General features: G+C 38.9%; 1 protein-coding gene across 7 annotated transcripts in view; it reads left to right on the top strand.

The window, feature by feature from the left end:
- dlgap2a (discs, large (Drosophila) homolog-associated protein 2a) overlaps nucleotides 1–21,436 on the top strand; it is a 142,056-nt gene that overhangs the window by 106,370 nt on the left and 14,250 nt on the right. For 3 of the 7 annotated variants that reach the window (XM_025005822.2, XM_025005816.2, XM_017417202.2), the window contains 3 exons: nucleotides 995–1,154; nucleotides 2,396–2,612; nucleotides 4,332–9,390. In XM_025005822.2, coding sequence (XP_024861590.1) covers nucleotides 995–1,154; nucleotides 2,396–2,612; nucleotides 4,332–6,730 — 2,776 coding nt within the window. In that variant the 3' untranslated portion in view covers nucleotides 6,731–9,390. Of the gene's footprint in view, nucleotides 1–994; nucleotides 1,155–2,395; nucleotides 2,613–4,331; nucleotides 9,391–10,788; nucleotides 10,849–16,305; nucleotides 16,692–21,436 lie in introns of those variants that run through there. The other 4 variants (XM_025005827.2, XM_025005824.2, XM_025005828.2 and 1 more) reach the window with 2 other exon arrangements.

Raw genomic sequence — 21,436 nt, 5'->3', positions numbered from 1 at the left:
GAATACAAACGTAGTGTCCCCCGTCACCTCTCTGGTGCTGCCGTGTCGCAGTGGTCAGACCTCGTTGCCAGCTGGCTCGCTGCCCTGCTGACGTCTTTAATATGAGCGAACAATCAAGACCTGTCACTGAAAGGTCACCCAGGGCGATCTGCTAATAAGCATGAAGCCATATGAAACAAATTAAATATTCAATAATATTAATTAACTATCATTGTATATGTTGCTTAAACTGAAGTATTGTGCTAGAAATGAACACATTATTCAGATTTTGAAGTTGCCTTTTGATTTGCTTAGAAAGCCTTTGGGTCTTGCGAAGGTCTCTAATAATTTTTTTGCAGAAATGCAGGCCCTTGCTACAGCAGCACAGGAAGGACTGGGGGACTTGTAATCACACTGGCTTTTTCTCGTTGGCAAACATTTGTGTTTATGTGTGTGATAAGCCCAGAAACTGCTTACTCATCCCCGTCTGCTTTTAGAAATAGATCAAACCTCGCTTTGGTGTTTCTGTAGTGACTCACATAGTATTCTTCAGTTTACATAAAGCTCGCTCCCTCTCCTCATCTTCTCTCCAGCAGATTTCCAACCGGTCATGGCTTTTTGAGCATCTCTCGCCCAGCACATTTAATTGACCCGGCTGACTCCGGGGCGCTCTCTCAGAAGTGCTTGCTCACTAACTAGCTCCTGATTTGCATTCCACTCATTTTCTAAGCATTGATTGGATGTTTCAGCTCATCAAAAATCGAACTGCCTTACTAAGGACACCATTGAGCATGTAGTGAGGCAGAGTAGCAAAAAAAAGAGAGGGCTTCCCCTTTTTGAGGGACAAAATGTCGTCAATAGTTGTCTTCACAAACTTCCCCAGAGATATCCTTTGATTTTAGGAGCACCTAATAAGTTTTTTTTGCCATCATGTTGCACCTGTAACCATCATTTAAACTGCTTGCTTTCAGTTCGATTACATTTAACTGATTTATTTCTCCTTTTCTGTATTCAGTCAGAGCTACCACTTGCAGGCCACCAGGGAAATACATCCCAGCCTTGCACTGAATCCCTCAACCAATTACAACTCCCCCAAGTTTCGCTCCAGGAACCAGAGCTACATGCGGGCCGTCAGCACGCTCAGTCAGGCTAGCTGTGTGAGCCAAGTGAGCCAGGTGAGTGTGCTAAACTCTAAAATGTTTCCCCCAGACTGCTGGGATCTGGAAGTCTGCAGGAAATTTTCATATAATTTCAGATTATTTCCATTTAGTTGCACTTGTGCATTAGATCTGATTTGAAAAAAAAAGTTAAGGTTCTTCTTTTATTTAAAACCTTAGCAAAATAACATTAAGGCACAAGTTTGACTGTCTATGTTAAAGTAATAATTAATTATTTGGTTGTAATTGTTTTTTATTCTTCAATAAAAAGTGCAAAGCTGCAGTTTAGATGTTCATGTTGTGAATGTTTCTAAGGAAATTGAGATCAATATTAAATTTGTCAAGCAAACATTTATGTGTTCTAGGAATGCTGCGCTTAAAGCTTATGCCCTAAAATGGAAATCAATGGCAAGGTGACATTGTCTTAGCATAAAAGCACAACACGAGATTACTGAATTATTTAAATGTGTTGCCATACAAGAGCCTCCCTTATTACAACACTATACTGTAAATGTAACCAAAGCAGCAAGAGAGTAATGATCAGTTTTCATATAATTGATTTTCTCAATTTCATCATCTATGTAATTTTTTTTTCTGACTTAAATTTTGTTAAACATTTCTCATACAGTAGTTTGTTTCACTATGTTTATCTGGATTAAAGGACTCCAACAGAGGTTGTTGAGATATTTATCTCCCACCTAAAAGAGAAACTTATTGATTCGTTAGGAGTCCTAAAAGCTCTACTAAACCTCACTAATTCTAAATCCCTGTAGAACAAGATGTTTATCTTTGAGTCTAGATATTGCCAGATGGGAATATCAAACAGTTTTGACTTTATTCACTATTTGGATTAAATCTGTACCCAGACCATTACTAAAAATGCCACATCTACAGCACATCATGACCTTGACTTCATGAAAATATATATGCTGTTGTCTGATGTTTGCAGAAAGCCAGATGCAGAGCAATACAAGTAAAAGACATCTGTCCACAGGTTATCAGCTAAAGCTACTAAGACAGTTTCCAGTCAACCCAAATAAGATCATTTGTGTCATCCCCAAAGTATGGCTTTTTTCATTGTTCTCTATGATTTGGTTTTTTATTTGATTTCAACCATAACACCTCTCTTCATCCTAAATGATAAAGACAGATAGACAATGTCTCACACAAGGTTTTATAATCAGCTCATTTGCTGCTCTACAGAAACAGAGACACCGTCTCACTAGAGAAAGTGTGCTTACGGCTCGTGTCTCTTCTAGGTGAGTGAAACAGAAGTGAACGGCCAGTTTGAGTCTGTGTGCGAGTCGGTCTTCAGTGAGGTGGAGTCCCAGGCCATGGAGGCTCTGGACCTCCCAGGTTGTTTCAGAACCCGGAGCCACAGCTACCTGCGAGCCATCCAAGCTGGCTACTCCCAAGACGACGACTGCATCCCCCCCATGGCGTCCACCGTCACCTCCACTATCAGGTCAACTACAGGTGAGGACAAGTAAAGCTGAAATTGCTTTGAACAATCCAATAATGAGGTCTTGGAAGTTTGTATCTTGCTTGCCTGAAAGAGCTATTGAATTAGCACAAAAACCATCTGATGTTGTTGTTTTGGGTAATTGTAGAGCAGTTAGTGTGAACCAGTTCCTATTTTTGCTGCATGAGTTACTTTTGTTTGTTTCCATTTTTCATGGAGGTATGATTATAGTAGTTATCACCTGTGAGCTGTGCCAGACCATCCCACTGTATTTTGGATATGGTGCTTGATTTGCTTATCCCTGGGATGCATCAGAAAGTAAAGCTATGAACCCTATTGAAAGTCCCAAATGGACATCATCTGAAATAAAAGTCAAGTCAGAACAGGGACACATGTTCTCCTTCCACTACATTTTGTAAATCTAACTTTCTGAATTCTGATTTCCAACTGGACAAACAAATGGTGCAATTAACCTTATGAAGAGCATTTCTAGCTTGTAAGCCAAGTTTAAACAGAAATGTCAGAGCTGTGAAATCTCTTTGCATAAAAACTGTTTGCTTCACACAGGTTATTTGTCAGAGCTTATTAAAAACTCATGGTAACACACAAAGAGATCCCGCTCCAGAAATGAAATCTATTAAGTCTAGGCCTCGGTAATACGTAATACCAAGCTGACAATAACAACACTGGTAACAAAACTGTGACAGTGATTAGTCGTCTATAACACCGTAATTCTAAACCTACTCAGTTGTCATATGCATTTACTTCTGATACTGGGCCTTGATTATAAATTGTAAACTCCTGGTGGTTTCAACACTCCAATGGTTGCTGGATTCACAAATGAAACAAAACTTCTTTGTAACGATGAAGAAAATGGGAAGAAAAGAAGAAAATGTCCCCGGACAAGAAGTCTGAATGGATGCTACCTCCTCCTTCTGTAGTTTAAAAATCTAACATAAGCTGGGTTATTGTAGGGAGAGTTAGAGGTCTGAACATCTGGAGATGTGCTTCTTGTCTAATCTTTATAACTAATGAATGTTTGCTTACACTGCTTTCTCTATAATCTTAAAACGATTCTATCTGTAAGATGAAAAGTCATGTGTAAAATGAATGCTGCAACCTATTTTAAACTTGAAGCAACTATTGCTTTTATGCAGTCGGTCAAATTGGACTTCATTGTTTCAATAGGGTTCATACTATACTTTCCTGATTGATGAAAAAAAAATGTTTGCAAGCTTTGCTCACCTTTGCCTCTTTTCACTGCACAAAGTTTGCATTTTCTTTTCTTCGTCAAAAAGAGAAGCCTCCGATTTACAGCCCAAAATATTATAGATTTTGTCCTTTTTTTCCTGTGATGTGCTTCGACACTTCAGAGTTTTAGCTTTGTGCTTTGAAAAGACGTGAAGGATGCATGCCACAAATTAAGACTGAGAAGGCAGTGTAAGCGATTACATGAAATGAGTCAAAATAGGAGTCCTTTGATATGCAGTAGGTTGTAATGCTCTTGTAAATTTCAGCTTTAAAATAATATCTGTTATTCTCATGAGTAAATTGGAACAATAATCGTACTTTAGCACTTGGATGGAATATATTCCAGCTGTTATCTTGTTTTGACTCATGGTATTCAGTGCATGACACAATGTTAGTGTTTTTGTGGCAATAAACAGCACATTCTCTCCAGCTGCTCACACCTGTGGCCATATTACAGATACATATTTACATTTGTCTTCCAGACAGGAATTATGTGCAGGATGAAACTTGTTTACCCGACCAAGACAGTATTCATGAGGATTTGCCAGACTCAGCCCCACTGACACATGATGATCTTGGCTGCCCCATCAGAAGAGACAGACTGTACCACCATGAACCTGAGGGGGCAACAGCAAAACCTGTGTCTGGACCACCTGTTTCTCCAAGTCTCTTCAGATCTCCCAGATCTAGTGCACCAGAACGACCATCACCAAAAGACATCCAGGCCAGCATCAAAGAGTCCGCCACACTGGCTGCCGCCATCAGCATGCAGTGGAAGGAGGAGGTTTCTGCCATGCGTCAAGAGTTAGCTGAGCTCAGGAGGGACCTGTGTAAAGAACTTCGTGCTTTCAACACTAATTTCAACACTTTCACACAGCATTATAACACGTGGTCTCCTCAAGGTGGCAGCATGATGGCAGGATCTGGTGGAAGCTTAGGCAAAGTGGCTGGGACTGGTTCAGGGACAGGAACAAAAGTTGGGGCAGGCCAAGAGACAGGAGGAGTTGGAACAGCTGCAGCAGATAAAGGCACTGGGGGAGCAAGAGAGAAAAAAGCCCAAGTATCAAAAGTATCAGTGGGGATTCAGGCAAGAAGCAAAGTCCTGGTCAGGCAAAGCACTGCAGATGCAGCTGTTAACTGTCCTGAAGAAAAGGAGGAAAAGAAAAATGCTCGCAAAAGTTTGCCAAAACAGCTCTCAATGGACCCGAGCATCCTTGCATGTCCGCAGTCAATGTATGTAGAGAGTGCCATTCCACTATCTTTGGACCCAATCGTTATTGGTTCTACAAAAACAGTCCAGCGAGAGCCATTTGACACAACTGTTATACCCTCTACAGCTGAACCAAAACCAGATCCAGTACTGCCAGTCAAAACTATTGCAACTTCATCTGATCCTGTTACAAATCAGCAAAAAACAACTCAAGATGCAGTGCCACCATTTTCAGAAACAGCTCGCCAAAGTGCTCAAGATTCATCAACAGTGAAACAAGAAATGATTATCACCCCACAACTAATAGATGTAGTCCCAACTAATGAGTGCCATTTACACACTGAACAATCGCAACCTGATAACGTGAACTCCCAAGGCTCAGAGCAAATTGAACGAGATAAGATAAAATTACCATATCCAGTCCCTACAGTTACTGTGTCGCCACCAGAGGAGCATGAGTATGACATAGTCTCAGATCCTGAATCTTCAGATTTTGTCAAAGACGATGAGCCACAGCCTGTCTCTCAAGACCCACCTGCTGTGTCTTTACCTTGTTCGGGATTAGAAGGTTCGGATCCCTCAGATTCAACAGAGATGGAACCAAAAGCAACAAACATACCCATTGTATCGCCATCAATCTCCTTTAGTAAAGAAGACTCACCATCAGTTTGTGATGTACCTTTACTTCAACGTGATACTGTTCTGCCATGTAATTTACTGACTGACATCAAATGCCCGGCCATTGTAGTCTCAGAGTACTTTGATACAGACTCACCTGAAAGTCCAACTGATAGTGAGACAAATCTAGATCCAGTTATTCCTGTTCCTGATTATCCTCCTCCAGAACAAATTATGTCTGTGTCAACCTTTGCTTCCAGTTCAGTGGAATCTCAACCAAACACCGAACCAGTTTCCCAAGACTCAGAGTGGCCACCTCTACCAGATCCGCTGGAAGCCACCCGCATATACCATGCCGATCTGGTCCACTTTGACTTAGTCATGCTGACTTCCCTAGATCAAGATGACCTTGACTCAGTTTTTATGGACCCTGAACCAGAGCCTTTTAACCTGAGTACAGACTCTTCATTCAACGCTGAGGATTTAGAACCACCGGCATACCAGTTCGATTCTCAGAGTTTCCCTGTACCAGCTGATGATCCTGACACAAAGTGCTTCATGGATCCATCAGCAGAGTTAGACTGTTTGGGTCCATCTGTGGAAGATCCATTAGTTCACATGACTCATGATGTAGCCTCAGAATTACGAGAAGTTCTTTTTCCACAGGTCACTGTCACAATATCCCCTCCTAGTTCGGTATCTCCAGACACATCACTGGAAATTGACTTTGGACCGACAAGCCCAGCGCCAGAATCTGCTCTGTCTGATACAGAACCATCATCCCCAGATCTCCAAGAACTTGTGCAGCCAGATGATGTTATGGCAGAGTCATTGGAGTGTGTGGCCGTATCTCTGGAGGCTGTTGGTGATGTGGAAGAGGAGACCTTGAGCAGCTCGGGGAGATCCTCAGTCGAGCAGACTTTTCTGTGGCACAGGTGGCAGAGGAGAGGCAAAAGGCGCGACTCAGTGAGAAGGAGTGCCAGCGTGGAGCTGTGGAGTGGTCGATACGAATACAACAGTTCAGAAATCACATATGTGTCTCTTACTCTGTGAGCCCATACCTCTCTCAGCAGACAAAATGTAGCTTCAAAGATATTTATAGCTCATGGTTTATAGATGCCAGTGCTTTGAAAAATGACATGCAGACCTAAAAACGATAATCCCTGGCATCCAAGTAACATTTCTCTGTACTAATAATCCATGAATAAAGACTTCACTGGGAGCAACAGAACTGTGTGGATTACAGGATACTGCAAACATATAATTAAGCTTCTGTAGTGACAAAAACACTGAAAACTTCAAAAACCTTTTTCTGGAATCTGGATGAATCTCAATGAAGTGGTTGCCTCTGTTGTGAATCATCTTCTACTCTTAAGCATAATGCTTGAGATCCTTGTGCAAACTAGTGATGAATGTTTTTGTACAATCTAAACATGTCTTAAACTTCTGTATGCGAAGAGACTCTTTCAGGAGCTCTGGTAAAGACTACAGACAAAATCGACAATCCTTGCAGCAATGACTGAAACGTTTCACTCCTCAACTTCTTTTGAGCTCTGAAGTTGAGAGAAATAAATCCTGTTGGTTATCATATAACTATAAAGACACTGTTTACCATTTGAGCTGTAGGATGGACTCTACAGATGGAAAGAAAAAGGATGCGATGCTGTGAAATGCTGTTTGCACAATCTTAGATAAAGACTGAATACTGTACTGTTACAGCTGTCACAAATTATTGTTTGGGTCAATTACAGACTTTTGTTATAAGCTTAAAAATAGATAAAAGGAATCCCCTGCAGCAAAGAAAATGTGAGATTTTTCTCTAAATATTATTGAACTTTAAAAAAAGAAAAAACAGCAGAAGGTGAGGCACTGAATTATTTTCAAAATCCTTGAAAACCATCTTTGTGTCTTCATGAATTAGGACTTGCACACTATATTTAAAAATATTCTCAGTCAAAATATGGCTCTTATGACATGGTTGTGTATTTTTTTTGCAAATAACTAATTTATTAGGAAAAAAAACCCAAGTTAGACTTTCAAATATAGTTAAACCAGTATGTTACAGTTGCAGTATGTAGCCTGATTGAATGCACAACCTCACATTACCTTACACACACACATGTGCTATACTGTAAAATAAGTTTATTTCAAATATATATAAATAAATAATGTATATAAAATTAAAAAAAAAAACATTCAGTTTGTCTGATTATGTGACTAAAAAAAATACAACAAGCATTGTTTAGAGGTGATTATGTATTTTTTATTGTCAAATATCACCTTAATGCTCAGGAATCAAAGACTGAGAATGTATTGCCAATGGGACATAAGTGTAATGACTTGTTGAACTGTGTTTCTTCCTTAAAAGATTTTTGCACCATTGTGTGGCTATTTTTAAATACGTGTGACGGTGAATCATGCATCTGTTGATGTAATGGTGCATGACTGATGGCCTCAATGTTTTGTGCATCTCATATACTGTGCCTCAGTGTTTCATTTCTTTGGTTTATTTTGATATTCAGCACTTTGGAAGGAGTCGACACGCCATCCAAGATGCAAAGATGTGTAACCAGAAATGAATAACAGAATATACAGCGTCTGTGCTGCCTTAATTTTCTTTTTTTTTCTTTTTTAATGGGCTCCATATAGATTTGTCCACTCAAGTCTGTGCTTTAATAAAGTGCAGTGGAACAAAATTAATCTTTAATCAGAGCATCAGTGAGCTACCAGAAGAAAATGTCTCTATGTGTTGTCTTGAATTAAAAATGTGCTGAGCACTTTATGAAAGTTTGTTAAATTGGCTGAATCTAAGAGGTTTTCAAAGGGATGGATTTTTTTTTTTTTTTTTTTCGTCTGTATTTATTTTACTCATTTCACCGACTTAAAGAGCACCTCTCGGGGCTCTTCTGTGTTTCAGTCTTCCTTTTAAAATAATGTTCTCTAAAAGTAGCACTCAGTTTGACCACCATTGCAGTGACATTATATTTATTTGTAACATCAAATTTAAAAAAAATAAACCGCTTTGGGGTTCAGTCCTGCAGTGACAGAAACTGGTTTTCAACTCGTGACTAGTTTATTTGTTTGTCAAAAATAGAATTTATTGTTATATGAATAAAAAGCTAATAAAAAAGACAGGATGCTTTGTAATGTTTTACATTTTAAAAGTCACTTGGGCCTTGTCGGTTCGAAGAGTTAAGTAAATATAACCCCTGTGACCAACAGCACAACAAATTAGGTGTGTTATTATTTTTAAAGCATTATCAACCCAAAAGAAAGGAGCAAAAGTCCACCCCTTTACGTTCATGAACTTTAAGTAACTGCTCCTATTTACATTATTGCTGCAGTTCATTGAGGTTTGCAGACATCTTAGTCCCACTTCAGCATTTCAATGAATTTTATGTTTGGGGTTACCTGAACCACTGCAACACTTGCTTTCTTTTTTTTCATATATTCCTAAGTGTTTCATAAGTGTTTTGGCCTCACATTGGACTTGAGATTACTTTGGAGTTCATGGTCAACAGAGCCCAATGTTCTGAACTACGAAGCAGGATTAGTAACTTAGCACGGTAACTTCAGGTTCAGGTCATGAAGCTGCTTCACTTTAGTATACCTGAGTCTGTTACTGCATCAGCCTGTGCTGGGTTAGAGAGCACACATGTTGAAGCATTGCCTCTTAACTAATCAATGACCTTAAAAAGTGAAAAAAAAAAAAAGTATAAAATTTAAAAAAGTATATATCTTTCTCTCTTTTTCCCTGAGTTCCACCGTTACATTTGACTTTAAGAAACGCATCATTTTCACCAAACTGCCTGTGTTTATGTTCATTTCCAAGGAGATCCTGTAAAACGCTTGAAGACTAATTCAAATCATGAGTTAAATGTAACCATTTTAATGCAGCATTATAGGAAATGGTTCATTGAAATCAGCCCACTCACTGAACTGAACTGTTTTTATCTCTGTTCCTCATTTAGTGCAAAGAGTCTTTGAAAGAGCGTTAAAACAGAGTAAGGTTCAAACTTTCATGTCTCAATAAAAGGCAGCATCTTCAGCACATTAGTTACATGAAAAAAAGATTTGCCTTATGCTTATATTGTGTCTACTCATGCTTTAATGATGTGGCAATGGTGTTAGTAGGATTATTCATTTTTTGTGTTCGCTGTCCTTTTTTTCAATTTCTTTCTAGCTTCATGGCTGTGACTGGTTCTCTGATGCAGCTCCATCTGTTTTATATGATATTTCCAACTCAAAGTCAGAAATGCTGGGTTGATAACCAGCTTTATAGTACTGCTGAGCATGACTCCTCATTGCTAGGGTTACGTAAAGCAACCCTGGGTAAGTTGAACCTGCTTCGTAGTATAGGGCAGTGGTCTCGTGGCTGCAAAACAAACCCAAATCCTTCATAATGGTGTTTGCAATTTGTGATGGCATGCCGCATTTTCTGTGTGGCCCTGTACACACTGAACATCTCATAGAATGTTGTTCCAGAAGTAGATCCAACCTTGCCAAAATGAGCGGTGCAGTCATCTTCTTTTTGGAGAGAGGAAGCTTTCTCCAGGTCACCCCTCCACACAAGCCATACATGTCAGCCTTTCAGTTTTTTTCTGATTGTATTGTCATTAACCTTATGGGGTATTTCCCTGCGCATCTGTGAACAACCAGCTTCAGATTTTTTTTATTTTTTTTAGTTGCTTATCTGTGAAAAGGCTCCTGAACAATTTCTAATGTCAGTGGAAATCGTCATGAATTTGTCTAAAATAAAAATGTATAAGTCAGTGAAGAACTCAAATGTATAAAAAGTAGCATCAGAAGTAAAACAATTTGTCAAAATGTTTATTACTCATGCATTATGTGGTTTTTGTTTCAAAATGGCCTCTTTCACTCTAAGTGCTTTCATACACAGTGACTTTCATGTCATTTTACCAAAAAATGAATTTTGAGATGTTTTTGTGTCAAATTAAAAAAAAAATAAAAAGTGTAACGCGGAGATCCCTGCGTAACGTGATCCAGCCTGCACAGTCTTGATGGTTCCAGTCTGAGTTTGTTTTATGTAATATGTGTTCAGGCAAACGTGCCCGCTTGTCTGAACATCATCCCAACTCCCTTGTTTTCAGGGATCCAGTTTTGCCTCCCCGTCACCTGCAGCACTGATTGGAAGCCCCAGGCGACCCCAGGTAAACCTACTACCTGGGGCATTTTTGTTGTTGTTGCTTCCTTTTTAAAAGTGTCGACTTGTGGTTCACTGAAACACGAGCTGTCCTGTGGCAAAGATGCTGTTGGGAACGTGTGAATAAAAATATGAAGTTTTTGTCTGAATGTATCTGCAGTTACTCACACACTCACAGCTAAAGACAGCAATGAATGAAACATTATTAAATGACAGAATGCAATCTGAAGGAATGCATATCGCCCGCTGCCTTCCCTGACAGACTTTGTGAATGACTCTCAGCTACTACCACAGCAAATTTTAGCTTAATATCAATAAAACTGACTGTGTTTTAGCCATTTTTGTGTTTTTAAAGGTTGTTTGGCTGTGGCAGCCATATTAAATCAGGTTGACTCTAAAAGTTAATCAGTTATAGATATATATCTTGTGATTGCTTTCTGCAAGGTTCGCTAAAATTCATCAACTGGTTTATGACATATTTTGGTAATAAACACGCACACAGACACGAGCAAAAGCATTATTGTCCACTTTCGCCTTTCTGTGGTGGGCGATCAGCGTAAATTAAAGTGGTTTATAAGGCAGTGAGTTTATAACTAAGACGAAGAATCAGTCATATGCTTAAATTACTCGTTATTGTCAAGTCGTTTGATCAGTAAACAGGTGTTCTTGTCTACCTTCACAGCAAGTATTGATTAAAAAAGAAATCTTTGACTGAGTGCTTACTCTGCTGCCACTCGGCATATTTATGTTTGCATCATTTTCTGCAGCATCCCTTCATCCTAACATCTGCAATATCACTCAAGCACCGTCTCTCTCTCACTCTCTCTCTTACACACACACCTTTGGATGCTGTGAACCTCCATTCAGCTTCCTAGTGATCTGTCTACTTGACAGAAGGCCAATTTGTTTTCATGAAGGCTGGGGTGAAGAACACAGTGACATGCATCTAACCGGTGATGCTCCGTGAAGGCAGGGAGGGGCTGTCTCCATTAGTGAGCGCAGAGGCCATTATTTAAACACAGACTCGACAGTGTGGCGTTTGTGAACAATAGAAAAGCATCTGAGTCATAATAAGCAAGTGAAAGACTGCCCTTCATTTACAACTCAAAAAAGAGCTGCCCATAAAATGATATTTGCTGTTTTTTCGTTGCAGACACCATTTTTGTACTCGACACTTTTAAACTTTCACAAGCCATACAGGGTTGGTTAAGTAAGTCTGAGTAACGACTCACCCAGTCTGTTTTGTTATCCGTGTCTGGCTATTTTTGTGTTACTTCTTGTTTTGTCTGCAGCGCTCATGATAGTGCCAATAATGGAGTCTGCTATCCGTCTTCCACTCCCCTTCCTTTCTCGCTCCAGGTCGTACATATTCACCTAAATCCTGTCGCAAAACGAGCTGCTGTTGTTCTTCCGCGGTGATAAATCAGATCAGGGAGGAGGACTCTTTAAATACCTGACTCCTCCACCACCAAACGCAACGTCTAACATCTATGTTAGTGTGCACAACAGATGGAGAGGTCCTAACAGAGACGGAGCTGTTGTGTCTCACTTTAACCAGAACAGCTGGGTGCAAGCAGTTTGTGTGATCGTGCGCTCGAAAATGAGAAAGATCATTCAAGTGTGTTCACACTGAGTGTAGTCAGCAGCCGCTACTTCGCCTCCTATACGTTTGAGTTTCTTGTTTTTCTGATTTAATATTAATATTTCTAACTTTGTAATTGAGAAATAGGTCTCAGTTTGAAGAAGGACCGCGTATGGTAAAAAAATAAGTAAATGTCTGAAAAGATATCACTGTTTTCCAAATTAGTTTAGCATCACTGAGGCTGTCACCCTTCTGAATTTTGAACCTGGAGATAAGAACTGGAAACTGCACATGCCCATAGATTAGTTTTTGGACAATCACACATGTTTTCACTAAAGCTGACTCAGTACCAGTGTCTGATTTACCCAGTAAAAAACTATAACAAGCAGAGGCCAGAGGCTGCATCCTTCTCTATGGCATTCAGAGCCTTACTAATAAAACAAATTGTCCATAAGATCAGTGGCTCCCAAATTTTCCACCTTTTGACCCACAAGATAACATTGGCAGACATTTTCAACCCTAAATATCTTTGGTTGACACACATCGATATCAGGCCAGTTAAACCATGGTAACAATGACAACAATTATTACACTATTTGTATTGATTTGTTATTACATTTTCCACACCCATTTGTAACAACTATGGTTATATAGTGTTAGGAGTCATTTTTTACTTTAATTTAATATCTGAAAATCATCTTGAGGCCCCAAACCTGATGTTTTATGACCCAAAGTGAAGTCCCAACCTCAGCTTTTGTACCACTACATTGAAAGACTAAAATGATCTAAAAATCTGGACTCATACCTAATAAAAAGAACTGAAAATGTATTATTCTCACTAAATCTGCATATTATTTAAAAGCTGGGACCAGGACGTTTGCGTAACATATAGGAACTGAAACCAGATTTATCACGGTTTCAGGTTTTTTGCCACTTCTGCCAGACTTTAGTCAGTCAGTCAGACTTTTGTTTGTTCTGTGTTTCACACCTCCGGGTCATAGATTTTTGTATTCAGCCGAGCTTTGTCATCCAGCCTGTAATCTTTGTGTTTGGATCCTTGTTGTTCCTTCATGGCTTTATGACATTGACGTTAGTTTAGAATTTTAGTCTTCTGGCTTGTTTTTTATGTTTTTCCTAACATCTATCTGTGCTTCTTCTTTACACAGTTAATCAATTTTGGCTTGCAGCCTGTCTTTGATGCCTTTTATTTGGTGCAGAGTTGTAATATGTATTTACCTCAGTAAATAATCTTTTTTAATCCATTACCCGACCCACACAGTGACAGCGAAAGTAATGCATGACAGTTAATGGTGGTGTATTTTGAGCACCGCATAACTGGTATTTCCATCATTTTAACATAACGGCGGTAAGAGGTATCATTTTAATGCTCTGGTTCGTGTTTGTATTTCAAACCCAACATGACAGCGAGCTTTGTTTGAACCAAGATGCGGGGTGAATGTGCTCCATTTGTGTTAATCTAAATGCTGAGTAATCCTGCCACTGCAAAGATGGGTAAAAGAGTTATGGCTGCCCTTTGCATGACTTGCCAGCTAATAATGGCTCTATTTTGGTCCTCCTGCTGAATCACAACCCTGGAATGGGTCATCACTTTCCTCCCCTGATCTCTCCACTCTACCTGATTTATCTTCCTTTTCTCTGCTGCGCACACAAACACACACAAACCCTCTCTTTCGTCTGCTTTTTTTTTATTTTGTCCATCTTATTCTTCCAAATTTTAATTTCTTGCTTATTTTTCTGCAGATGCATCCATGATGGGTCATTTTGTAAATGGAGAGCACTGTGAGTCATTTGGAACTCAGAGCAGACCAGACTATTTATCATCACGACCAAAATAAGGTCGAACAAAAGGCGACAATGCATCGCAGGGTTTCGTCTTTACTAAAAAATTACAGCGGTTTTTAAGCTGCGAAACATAAAAAAACGAGACAATCCTTTGTTTTAGACAACAATATGTTCTGTAATTGTTGCGTTCAGGCTGCAGTGTAATGAGGTGAAACATTATTTTGTGCCACAGCTGTCTCACGAGGACCTACATGGAGCTCATTAGAACTGAAAGAAGAGAGCAGATTGGTCTTCTGTACCTGCTTTGTGTGATGTAAACATTTCTAGGAAACACAAGCACAGTGTTCAACACATTTTATCTCTGTACCGAGAAAAATAATAGCCTTCAACATAACTTGAGATTGTTTTTTATTTTTCCCCACTTCTTCTGATTTACTTGTACGGAAGCCTAGAAGGTGTTTGTGACCTGTTCATCCGCCTGTCTCGCTGTGGATTAGGTCCATCCTCTCATTTGCACTTGAAAGAAAGTAATCCCTCTCCTTTCTGTCATAAAAACGGACAGAGTATGAAGACTTGTCAGCTTTCTTTGAGCCGGATTGTTCACACGAGTGTTGTTTATTACCTCGCTGATTTTCCGCCATCGTCCATATCTCATGAGAGCCTCATACCACAAAGGTTTTCATGTTCTCCCAATCCACCCAACTGGTGTTATTACTTGAAAGTGCTGTGTATGTTTGTGATATTTCCAACCAGTCTCTCCCTCATCTGAGCCCTAAGAAGAAACAAAAAAAGAAGGGAAGAGGTTTTCCACTATAAAAATGCTTTGAAAATGTTAGAAAATTAGTGTTAACGAGTGTCTATATAAATGCAAAACGTAGCCTTACTAACCTACAGCTTGGTAGATAAGAGTGGAAATTCTGGGTTTCTGTAATAAACAATCACAAGCCAATAAATGTAAATAATAAATACTAATTTGGACAGTTCTGAAGAGTGCCACTGCAGCTATCCTCCTGCTGTTTCTATAAGTTGTTTTTTAATATGTTGTAATTTTTGCTGAATTAGTCGAGCAAAACGTGGTGACAGACATCAGAATTAGGACTAAGGGAGGTAAAACCTATGAGGCAGTGAAATGTTTATATGAAAAACCATAAATCTTAGAGCTCAGGCAGAACTCATTTGAATATTTTAGTCTTTTTTTATTTAAACTGTGTAACCAAAAGAACTGTGAAAACCCCCTGTTGGTATCAGGTGGAATTTTGAAATCTAACTTCTTCCTTTAACTGATTTGAGGCTCAATTAACATCTTTTGGGGGATGGATCAGCTGACATTTTATTTTTAGAATTTACGAGTCTTCTGATATTTTTTTTGTATCGAAGTATTTTAATGGTGACAAAGAAACTAACAAGTAAAATAAGAAGAAATCTTAATATTGGACTGAAAAACTGTCTTCTGCTTTTTGTGGTGATGATAAATTCACCTTGTTCAGTTTATGGTTTCTTTCTTTTCCAGTTCTGGCAAACCAGTCCTCACTATCAGATCTTTACCAGGTTGTTAGTGTGGCAGTTCTGCGACAGACATGGGATTTTAACCTTTGGTAACCCCAAAGATTATCCAAACACTGATGAGCTTAATCAGCCTTATTTAAAACTTTCTGGCAGGAGCTTTGATAAAACGGATAAAATCAAATAGTCCAGATTAAATTGCGTACAGTCTGTATTTTTTAGTGAAAGCAATTATGATATAATGGACTGTATTCCAGATGCATAAAAACATGTTTTTTACCTATAATGTTGGACAAAAACTAATGCAAGTTTGAGTTTATTTTTGCGTCAATGCAACTTTTTTTTCAAAACTTACTTTTTAACTAAACAGTAACAAAAATGTACTGCACATTTCCAAGAGATGAGTGTGGTGGAGACCTGAGATTAATGTTGTTTTTACCCTCAATGACAAAGTTTTCTAACTTTATCCAATTTAAGCCTCTTCTTTTAAAGTCAACTTGTTTGTTTTCTTTTATAGTCAGATTTTTTTTCCAAAACATAATGAGCTTTTCAAATATGTTTCTCTACCTTTTCCAGCCATCACCTACACCCCAAACTACAAGAAGGCCCCACCTCCGGTCCCGCCGCGCACCACCTCTAAACCGCTCATCTCCATCACAGCCCAGAGCAGCACCGAGTCCACGCAGGACGCCTACCACGAGGGAAGGCACCCCCACGGTGGGATGTGGGCCCCGGATGGCCTCGGCCTGGGGCTGAGCCCAGGCCGGCCCCTCTATAACTCCACCGACAGCCTGGACAGCACCAAGGCTGTGACCATAGCCATGGAGGCGGCGGGAGTCATGGCTGGAAAAAGGCATCCGTCCACAGACTCACACAGCTCAGTGCTCACCTGCGACAAGGCCATCCTGGTGTCGAAGGCTGAGGAGTACTTGAAAACGCCTCGATCGTCTATCGGCATACAGGTTAGTCCGCTAATGAGAGTGTAAAAAAAAAGGATCCCCAGTATGATCAAATGAGCGCATCGCTTGCTACAACTCTAAATTATGCATGGTTATAATAAAACTGAGCAGTTGCACAAATATAAATTCAACAGAAGAACAGTGCTGTCCTCGGCAGCTAAAAATAGCAAGAGTGAGTCATCTCACTGCAACCCATTAATTAGGATTCAACGCAGGCTGGAGCGGGTTTTGGTGAATGGTAGTATGCTCATTGTTCATTCACTGCTTCTCTGCTCACTGTACCCTTCTGTCATTGTTTCCAAAGGCACCGCTGATCCAAGTCTCCTCTCGTTCTTCTTCCTTTCTGCCTCTTTTCTCCATCCGTCTTCCACTCGGTGTTCTCGTGAGGGATCTGTTGTCCACATTCAGTGATTCTCCTTGAGACTCGCATATTTGTGATGTCTTCTTACTACTCAAAGAAAAAAGAAAACTTAGAAAGCGTAGTCAAATTCCAGGATATAAAACACTTTGTTTCACAAAACCTTTAACCAAATGGATTTAAAAAGATTTGATTGTCTCATGTTTTCTGATTTTAATTAATGTAATAGAGTGAAGCGACACATCCTGGTACTTAGGCTCTCCGCAGTTTTCCCACCTCCTTTTAGAGGAAAGTCAGTCCACTTTGTCTGGGGGCTGATGTGTTTGCAAAGAAAGCTGCTTCAAATGGGAGTTCAGCAATGCTTTGAAACCTTTACCTGCCCCTAAATTATGGCCTGTCAGCTAAACAGATATCTATTGTTCCTGTCAGTCAACAATATGGATCAGAGTTCATCAGATTGGACAAACAACGCTCCCAGTGGCCTGATACGTCATATAAAAATCCTGCGTCATGTTATTTTTGTTATTATTAATTTGTCTTATTTTGCTATTTTGGCAAATATTTTTTTGAGGCATTATTCTTTAACTAGGGTTAACCAGAAGCCTCTGACTTCCACACAGCTGATTTATTTCTTTACTGATGCAGGGATAACTTATGTACATTTACATGATGAACAAATAAAACTGCTGCTGCTGTTAACTATTTCAATCCTCTCTAAGGCTGGACTGAAGCCACAAACTGAGAGAAGCAAACAAAATAGCAAACTGGTATTTTTTTATATTTCCGCCGAGCAAATTTCAACGCAGGACCTTTAAAGCGCAGCACTAATATTCGTTTCCCATTGGCACCAGCAATTTTACGTCACTCATTTTCTCATTTTCAGTTTGAAGGAGAAGGAAGTGACGTGACATTTCTCCTCTCCATTTAGCTTCACAACTCGTCTATATCAGCCCCTTCCCTCCCTCATCCACACTTGCTTCTGTTAATGTTTCCACAGTATATTTATGCACACTCGGCTGGCTGTCCACTCTGTCGGGTCAAGCGCAGAATTTCACTTGAGACCTTTAAAACATGCGAGGAGAAAACACTTTATCAAACTCACTCAGGAGGCCTTAAATGTCTTTAAGTTTTTGCTAATAAAATCAAGATAATTGCCTTTCTTCCCCGCCTTTTTTCCTAGAAAGCCAATTTCCTGGAGATTGATTTAACACCCAAATTACATTAAATCTATTGACTGCCAGATGTTGCCTAAAGGGAGTGAGCCAGTTAATGAATATTTCCTTCAAAGTCGATTGATCCCGCTGCTCATGCTGTGTTGGAGAATACTTGGAGACAAACAGAAATATTTTGCTCCTACGGAAAAATTTCTTTGTAATGTCCTTCAGCTCCTGCAGCTCTTTAAAATGAGCAACTTAAGTTATAAAACTGTGAACAAAACTGATTTGAATAAAAGATCTGGCTGCTAAGATCATCTTATTTTGAAATGAGTTTTAGCCTTTTTGGTCAAACCTAAAAATAACCAGTATGTGTGATCACATGTTGTGGCTCCTAATATCTCTGTAATATGTGTTGGGAATAATTCTCGGCTGCTACCACACCAAATGTTAGTCCATTATGTGTAAAACTGACAGAGTTATAGGCGTTTTTGAGTCATTTAACACAGGAACACAGATGTGTGAACTGAGGTAGAATTTAACAAGTAAAACAGCCCTTCTGTTCACAATAAGATTTTTCTGTTTTTACTGTTTTTTTGCTAATTAGAAAACTAACTGAAGCACCACATGAGGCATCAATAGACCTGGAAATTATTTCTCCCTGTTACCTTTGTACTCTCAGATATAAAGATACAATAGTCTCTAGTTTTTTTAGTGAAATTGCCTTGCACTCTTTTCCACTAAAGGATGTAATTTCACAGTTCTGAATTGGGTAATGAATGAATATTACTCAGACTACAGACTACATTTTGGAATGTGTTGGTTTAATACTAAACGTGTTAAAGTTATGGCAACCACTTGCACCACCTGCTTGGCAGCTCTAATAGTTTACTGCCTGCTAAAGTCAATAAATTTAAAAAGCTAGGACAATACTGAAAGCAAAAGCTTTAGTTTGGAGAGTCTTACATTTGTTTTGACCTTTATTTTACTTGTAGACATGTTGAACTCAAGTTTTTTTTAAAATATTTTCTTCTTAACCTTGCCTTAAATTTCAAACCTGTAATATATTGACAATTAGGATTTTACCACTTCCTAATGATAAAGTATTAACTAAGTATTTTTTAGTATTAAATTTATGTCAAAACAAACTAATTTTTTTATTTGTATGCTGCTGGAGAGGAAATCTGCTAAGGTTTTTTGATTGTTCTTTAAGGTAATGGGATCATGGAGCTCCTTTGTTGATCTTTCCTTCTTTAAAACACTTTTTGATTACCATATTCATTTATTTTATTAACCTGTAAAGCTGTAAATTCCCATCTTATCACAGTTCTTTTGCGGATTAATTGCAGGTCTGACATGAATAAAAATTAGATGAATCTCAGAAGTTAAAACATAAATTGTTTTAGGTTTAAAATAAAAGTCAAACTAATTCCAGCACTAGTGTGTTGGTGGGTTTTTTTGTAGTTTGAGTATTTTGTTTTGAGTTTATTTTTAATCAATAAATGCAGTGAAAGAACAGAATCTGATCTGTCAAAGCAGACTCAAAAAGCTCTCATGTGAGTTGTGGAGCTAAAATAATGTGATTTCTCAAATCAAAGAGCGTGTCAGTCGTAGATTTATATCTTAGCCGTCTGCAGCTTCCACTGACGCATGTAAAAACCCAGCTTCGTAAAAATAAAGCCATTTAAAGGAAAAAAAAAGTCGGCTGAATGTAAATGAAGGTTTCAGAGGAACCAGGCTGCAGTCATTCACTGGCTGATGTTTGCGCCGTCATTCACTCCCTCACATGCATGACGCTGCCTCGCCGTGTGCTCATTAATTTGTCACCAGCGTGTTTTCCCCTGACTGATTTACTCAATTATCTACTTAAAACATGAGACATCCTCACTCACTCTGTTAGTCTCTCCTTCGTGTTCAGTGAGCACAGAGCTCTGTTTTTTTTTGTTTTCCTTTTCCTTTTTAAGAAACTCAAAATATATCTCTCTCTCACAGACATCAAAATCAGTCTCTTGAAAGTTGAGGGCCGAATCTGGGACCACTGGACCCCTTAATCACACTAATGGGGGCTACATTTAGAAACCAGAGGCGCGACATGAAACGTCTTCATGCCTCACTAATCTTCACAGAAAAGAGCATCAAATTAGCAAACATTTACCACATTTTGCTGTGATGAAAACAGTTTGACCAAGCTCGTTACTGCAGCACTTTTTAGTGGAGGAGAGGAGGTGAGAGCGAATCCAAGGAAGGTTAGGTTGGATAAAGGTTTGTTTGTGTCTCAGCGAGAAAAAAAAAAATTATATTGCTTTTGAAATTGGCTTCAGTCATGTGTGTAAACTCTAAAGGCTCCTTCAGGTGAAACTACAGGTTTCTGTAAAAAGTGTCCCTTTTGGGAAAATGTTCACATCAATCCACCAAAACTAAAAATATTTCATCGTTTTTCCGAAACATGTAAGCTGTTGGGGTCATAATTAATTTAAAAGACTTTACAGTTCAAATTTAGAGGGTTTTTTTATGTTTTAGTTAGTGGAATCCAGAAATACATGGTTACAGTACAGTTTATGCTAAGTGGCTAGTTGAAGACTTTAAGAGAAGTAGTAGAAATGATTTAGCTTTTTTTTACGTCATAATTTCATGATTTCCTAGATGGTTTTCAGAAAAATACCTACCTGATTCAATGTAAATACTGAAGTTAAACTGCAGCTTTCAAACATTATTTTTAAATGCATAAAAGTCCCCTTATTATTTAGCAAATAAAATAATAAAACCAAATAAGAGCTTTGAAATGAAAAATATCAGGCTCTTAGCTCACAAGCTGACTAATCACTTAAATTTATGCAATATTACACATGTACCAACACACTGATGGACAGTAAAATATGTTACCTCTGAGTGTTTCTTTTCATTCATAGACTGCTATTTTTAAAAGCTGCATTTCCAGTCGCAAGATGAAAACACTATAATGTCCTTCCCCAGGGGCATCTTTGGATTTGGAAAATATTGATTTATGGCTGAGAATTGCTGTCAACCTCCTCATCACTTTATATAGTCTGTATTATCTTCCACTATAGAGGTAAAATAAACCTGAACTCACCTGGTTCAGCATTGATTTGTAGCTTCTAAGAGATCGCCATGTTTTTTAAACTGTAATCTTTAACCTGGTGGGTTTGGTGTTGTCTTAACTTCCTGTAATGTCTCCCAGAGGGACCACTTTAGAGCCACTTTTGCTTTAAACAGAG

This window comes from Kryptolebias marmoratus, linkage group LG10 (genome assembly GCF_001649575.2).
Source record: "Kryptolebias marmoratus isolate JLee-2015 linkage group LG10, ASM164957v2, whole genome shotgun sequence".
In the NCBI taxonomy this organism is placed as follows: Eukaryota; Metazoa; Chordata; class Actinopteri; order Cyprinodontiformes; family Rivulidae; genus Kryptolebias; species Kryptolebias marmoratus.
This window is presented reverse-complemented; position numbering and strand designations above follow the sequence as displayed.